Source organism: Trichechus manatus, unplaced genomic scaffold (assembly GCF_000243295.1).
Source record: "Trichechus manatus latirostris isolate Lorelei unplaced genomic scaffold, TriManLat1.0 scaffold00101, whole genome shotgun sequence".
NCBI classification, from domain to species: domain Eukaryota; kingdom Metazoa; phylum Chordata; class Mammalia; order Sirenia; family Trichechidae; genus Trichechus; species Trichechus manatus.
In genome coordinates, this window is record NW_004444037.1 from 4033287 (window position 1) to 4039940 (window position 6654).

The 6654-nt window shown below is 39.0% G+C and overlaps 1 protein-coding gene across 1 annotated transcript in view; it reads right to left on the bottom strand.

Annotated features, from left to right (window-relative positions):
- The window catches only part of CEP135 (centrosomal protein 135), a 117468-nt gene that overhangs the window by 26754 nt on the left and 84060 nt on the right, over positions 1–6654 (bottom strand). Inside the window, 2 exon segments of the mRNA XM_012557419.2 lie at positions 3–103; positions 195–310. Of these exon segments, the coding sequence (XP_012412873.1) occupies positions 3–103; positions 195–310 (217 nt within the window).

Below are 6654 nucleotides of genomic sequence, written 5' to 3' on the forward strand. Positions count from 1 at the left end.
ACAGTCTCCTGAAGAAAGTCTTTTTCTTTATCAATAACACCAATAGTCTTTTTCATCACGTTAGTCTCCTCATCCTGTGAAGTCACCTTAAGGTTCAGTTTATCTATAAATGAAAAGAAATGTTTGTTAGAGTAAATTAGGATTAGCAAAAAAAAAAAAAAAATTATCATAGTAATAAATTTAAAAACATTTACCTATTTTTTCCTCCAGTATTTTAATCTGTGACTGGGCTGATTCAAGTTCACCTCTTTTTATGCTAAGTCGGTGTTGATAATCATCAAGTGACCGCTGCAGCTGCTCATTTACTAGCCTAAAGAATCAGTGGATAAAAACAGATGGTACTCTTTATCTCTCATAGAAATAATTTTTTAAATGAGAGATCTTAAAACATATTTTGATTTCTTAATTGTTTGATTTTATTTCTTATTTTAAAGCTCTTCCAGTATAATCAATGGCATTATAGTGCGTATTATTATTTCTTGCTGTCCACCTTTCTTCTTCGAAATGGTTTTATCTTTTCCAAAATAATACAGTATAAAAATTAAATTAATTGCATACTCTTTACTAGAGGCTTCCTGGTAGCTTTAAAGCCCTTCTTGGTCTCCTAATAAAACCAAGTAATTGCTGTCAACCCCCTTTCCCTTAAAATCTATTTCCAATACTGGAAGCAAAGAAAAGGTCCCAATCCTGTTTTTGTAGCATGGCCTGGCACATCAAAGGATTATCCATAAATGCTGACCAATCAGCTCTTAATTTTGCTTCTTCCTATTCTGACTTTTTTTGGCGGGTAGTCAACTAGAGGTCATAGTAAGCAGGGGAAGTAGGCATTTCTTGTAGTGCAATGGGAATTTAAGACTAAAGATTAGTTTCAGGGAGCAAAAGGAAGGACGCACTGAGGACTAGGTGGTAAATAATAAATATAATTTTAGAGGAATCTCTTACTGATCAGTAAGGTTATTTTTTTTAGAAATAATGTCCCTGGAAACTGTAACAGCAGGAATTTGCTCTCATGTTACCTGGAGTCTTCGGAATGCTTTTATCCCTGACGTAGGAGTTCTTAAACTTGCCTTGCTGGGAAGACATGGTTCTTACTCAGGCTATTTATCAGGAGCTCCCACAGGTTCATTTTAGGTTTTATTTGAGGATGGGACAGGGAAGAATACAGTAAGCAAGGCTTCACTTAGAACTGCCTAATAGGGAGAAGGTTTGGATTATGAAACCACTACTAAGATGGGACATCTCCATAGAAATGGAAAAGTTTTATGACAATACTGGAGTATTCTAAAAGACAAAAGACGTGACTCCGACCGTTCTAATATCAAGTGAATGACGACCAAACAGTAGGGAGGAAAATCAGGCTGAGACTAACTTCTTTAAAACTGTTCAAACAGATTCTCAGAAGGACACTAGGTTCAAGGAATTTTACTTTATAAAACTGTCTGAGAGGACCAGATGGCTGCACTATACTCAGCTGTTCCTAAAAGCTACAGCTATTGATTTGTGAGGTATAACTATAGGTAGTGAAGAGAGAAGAAACCAAGCTAATATTCATCATATTGGTACTTTATATATGTTAGTTCATTTATTCCTGACTATTCCATGACTAGAACTATTACCCTAATTTTATAGAAACAAATAACTAATAACTTGTCCAAGGTCACAAAGGTAGTAAAAGGCAAAGAAAGGATGCAAATCTAGGCTAGTCCAGCCTGTATCAATGTTTTACTACACCACATTGTCTTCCATGCAGAGGACAGGGAGATCAACATCCTCTACGTGGCAGAGAAAACACACGACTGTAAGATACAAAGAATCCATTAAAAAATGGAACAGCCCACAGAGATTATAGTATAGAACACTGAGTAGTTGGCAGTGCTTGAAATCCTAAGCATTTACACTTAAGTTCATAAGCAATTCAACAGTTCAAAAGCATAACTAATTACCTAATGAAAGTGGAGTTGATAAAGGACTGATAGGTGGAGGTAGACACCACCTAAAAAAGGTTTTGGGTGAGTCTGAAAAACAGCTTTGCCTTTTCATATTCTAGTATAGAGGGAAGGGGGCAACAGGGATTGTATATAGCAGACCTTGAAGATGACTTTTCCGACTGAAGTATTGCTAAGATAAAGGTCTTCAGAATGAAAGAATGGTGTGTAAACATTCATAGGGAAGAGTATTTGGGGGAACTACCATATCATTTGTTCATAATGGAGTTTGGAAAGAAAAATCTGAGAACCTTTTGAGAATCAAGTTGTTAATAAAAATGAATCAATTTCTTAGCTTCAAAAGTGCTATAAACATAGCAAAGCAAAGTGACGACTTCCTACCACAAAGTGGAGCAATCGACCTGAACCTAGAACCAAAGCTGCAGCTCTCTACTTTCTAGCCATGTGACTAGGTAGGTCTATCTCTCTGAGCCTAAAATTCCTCAGTCATATTACCTTACATGGAAGTATGTATGCTCTAATTTTAGGGGGCAAAAAAATATTTCCCTTCATGATGAAGTATATTTTAAACAAAGACAGCCATCTTAAAGGGTCATTTATAGATAAGAAGAGTTCAAGTTCTAAAATGGAGCTGAAGCTCCATCTAAGAGGGGTAAGTTTGGAATTTTAATGGCCTATTAGAAGAAGAAGTCTTGGTAGCGCAGCGGTTAAGCACTCAGCTGCTAACTGAAAGGTCAGTATTCGAACCTATGCAACTCCATGAGCTCAGCTGTCCTGGTTTAGGGCTCTGGCTCTTCTTCAAGTCTTGATTTAAAAAAAAAAAAAAGGTAGGCATGTCCAGAAGACAGTTCCTAGACATTCTGGGGGAATCTATGAGCTTTTTTTCCCTGTATTAAAACCAATCAAAAACCCATCAAGTCAATTCCGACTCATAGTGGCTCTGATGGTTAATGGTGTCAACTTGGCTAGGCTATGATTCTCAGTGGTTTGGCAGACATTGGACTGATTACTTTTCCATAATGTAATATAATGCAATCACTTCCATGATGAGATATGACATAATGTAATCACCTCCATGATGAGATCTGCTTTGAGCAGCCAATCAGTTGAAAGAAGAGTTTCCTTAGTGGTATGGCCCGCCTCCAGAATATAAATGGATGTTCCAGCAAGGCTCACTTTCCCCCTGGATCCTGCATCTGACTCATCATCACCTGACCAGCAGCTTACCATCTGACCTACCAATTTTGGGTTTATCAGTCCCTGCAACCACGTGAGTCAGAAGAAGCCTCCAGCCTGACACCTGACCCGTGGACTGGGGACCTGCCAGCCTCCACAACTATGTGAGCTATTCCCTTGAATTAAATCTCTCTCTCTATATTTATATATATGTAAAATGTGTGTTTCACTCGTTTTCTTCCTCTAGAGGATCCAGCCTAAAGCAGCGACATTATAGGGCAAAGTAGAACTGTCCATTAGGGTTTCCAAGGCTGTAATCTTTACAAAAGCAGACTGTCACATCTTTCTCCCAAGAAGCAGCTGGTGGGTTTGAACTGCAGACCTCTCAGCAGCAGAGCATTTAATCACTATGCCACCAAGTCGTCTTCTTTCCCTTATTAGATAAGGGTTATTTGATTAAGAAATGGTTATAATTCTCTTAGCAAATAAATACTTCTCAAGGGAGACAGTTATATTTGGTTTTCTGAATACACCTAAACAAATCCTAGTACAACTATTATCAGTACAACAACTGATACCTATTACTATAATCATAACTCTAACTTGAGTTCATAGGCCATTTCCAGGAAAATTTACTAAATCATTTGATCCTGGATTAAGTATATAATCCTCTGGTTTTGAACAAGGTACACAAAGACTTAGACTAAGGTGAACTGAAAATAGTTTGACAGTATCTTCAGTCATGGGGGTCTAATTGTTTACAGCCTCATAAAACAGTTGTGAGGATTAAGGCTGTTTACTATGGTGTTGACTGAAAAAAGCTAGTTGTATAACTGGACAGTAAACAATTTATCCTCAAGCAGGGGTTGGCAAACTATGTTCTGCTGCCCGTTCCTATAAGGCATGAGAGTTAAGGATGATTTTTACATGCTTAAAGGATTGAAAAAAATTTCAAGAGAAGATTAACATTAAAATTATATGAAATAAAAATTTCAGTGTTCATAAATAAAGTTTTATTGGAACACAGTCATGCTCATTCATTTATGTATTGCCTGTGGTAGCTTCCACACTATAAAGACAAGTTGAATAGTTGTTACAGAGACTGTATGGTCTGCATACTCTAAAATACTGACTATATGGATCTTTATAAAAAAGGTTTGCTGACCCCTACTCCAGAGGCTGGCTGGCAAGCTCTAGGGGACTAACAGACCATCCTTTCTGGGTAGAAGAGAAGTTCCCTTATAGCATTATTGAATTTTGGTATAAAATGCCATGTCTCATTAAACGTTACAATTCAAGGGAGACAACTGCCATTTGTTTAAAGAGTGATTAAAAAATGGGATTTTATATTGTGTCCTCTGATTTTGTACCAAGAGACCAGACCAAAGACCCTCTATTTGGACGAACTGAATCTGTGCTTGTTACAGAAAATTCTGTTTGGTGACACTGAAACCTGGTGAAAATCCTTGACTCAGGAAGGAAAAGAGAAGATGGGCCCATCAGGTGGAAGGAAAAGGAACATATGCCTAATCTACCTGAGTACCAGCTTCTTAAATGTTTTCACGTCAAGGGAACAAGAATGTGATGTGATTAAAGGGACGGCAAGATTTCTATTAACCACATCAAAAGTGGCACAAGTTTTGGATAAGGTGGCTTCACTTCCATAAAGTGCTTGGTATTATGGTTTGTACTGGGTTCAGCTTGGGATCAGGACCCTACGGCCTGCACTCTTGGTTCTACCCACACTTACCGACATGGAGAGTGTGATGAACACACTTCCCTCAGAGACAAGATAAGTCATACCTTCTGTAGAAGCAAAACAAAATTGTGAAAGCATGCAATTTCTCCAGACTATGCAAGGTAGAGAGAAAAATCCTCACAACCCCCTCCTACGGGACTGTAACTGAATAAACTCCTAGGTGAGAGAAGTGGCAGACTGAATTCACAAGAGAAAAGAACATTAGTGTAAGAAAGAAAACTCCAACAGAGCTGTAGGCTAAGGGATCCAAGAGAAGGTATTCTCCTGAGGGGAAAGGGCAGTTGTAGCTATAATCTGAAGGAAAAAGCAAAATAGATTAAATGCCAGATCCATCCAACTGGAAAACAAAAGGAAAAGGGCAGATTAGTAATTCTGGGTGACAGAAGTATACCATAGCATGTTGGACCTAAATATAGACATGGACCAGAAGAAGAGGGGCTGGCCCGTTCAGCTCTCCTTAATAGGGTGTATATAATTGGTTGCCGTCAAGTTGATTCCGACTCATAGCGACCCTACAGGACAAAGTAGAACTGCCCCATAGGGTTTCCAAGGAGCGGCTGGTGGGTTTGAACTGCCAACTTTCTGGTTAGCAGCCATAGCTCTTGCAAAAAAGAAAAGAAAGCTGCTTCTACCTTAGTTCTTCCTAAAGTCAAACTTGTAGTCAGGGTAGCAAACGAACAAAAACTGGAGCTGCCTTATGAGTCACTAATACGGCACTCCTTAACTAACTGTGCCGTAGGGGAACCTGATGGGAAAGGGAAGGGAAGAAGAGAGGGCCCTTCAATATTTCAGTGAGCGTGAAATTAACAACCTATTGATGAAAATGGCAGTCATTTTAGAAAAACTTGAATTGCATTAATGTGAAATACTTAACAAGGAAAGGAAAGGAAGGGGAAGAAGAGAAGGAAGGAAGGAAACGAAAAAAGGTTTCTGAAAATTATTTTTGAATTTAGTTAAATTTCCTATCTTTCTGCCTTTACTCCAAAAGCAGTCTCTTCATTTACAGTCACCCAACTCCAACTCGTTTCACTTTACCCACCCCTAGGTGTCCATTCGCTGCCCAAATCCAACACTTCACTAGCATCCTCATCAGCAACCTGAAATCCACGAGTCCTTTTTACTTCTGCCACAGCCTAACCAGACCGCAATCCTAGGTCATAACTAAGCATCTGCTAGGAGCATCTTCTGCTCCTAGCCTGCTGAATATTACTAGAGAAATAACACATAAATATACAAATTTATAGCAATGTTGTGTTCTGTCAAGTTGATTCCGACTCACAGCAACCCTATATGACACCGCAGAAGTACCCCACAGCGTTTCCTAGGCTGTAATCTTTACAGGGGCAGATCTCCAGGTCTTTTCTCCCACGGAGCCACTGGTGGGTTTGAACCACTGATCTTCCGGTTAGCCGCTGAGCGCTTAACCACTGTGCCACCAGGGTTCTTTATAATCCCACTGCCATAGAATCAATTCTGACTCATAGCAACCCTTAATTTATGGCACTACTAATTTGGATCTTCCGTTAATCCTTTCATTACCTGTCCCTAACCAGCTCTTTGGCACTCCCCACTGTGACTGTGAGGCAGTGTGAGAACTGAAAATAAACTTTTGGATATGAAAATCAGAACACCCCTGGTGAATTCAGATACGGAGAAGGGCTCCATATCTTCATAATTCTCAGAAAGTATGCCCCTGCTCAGTTTATATAGATTGACGCTATTTAAATGAATTGTGGCACAGTTGAACTATATACGTAAACACACGTACAATGT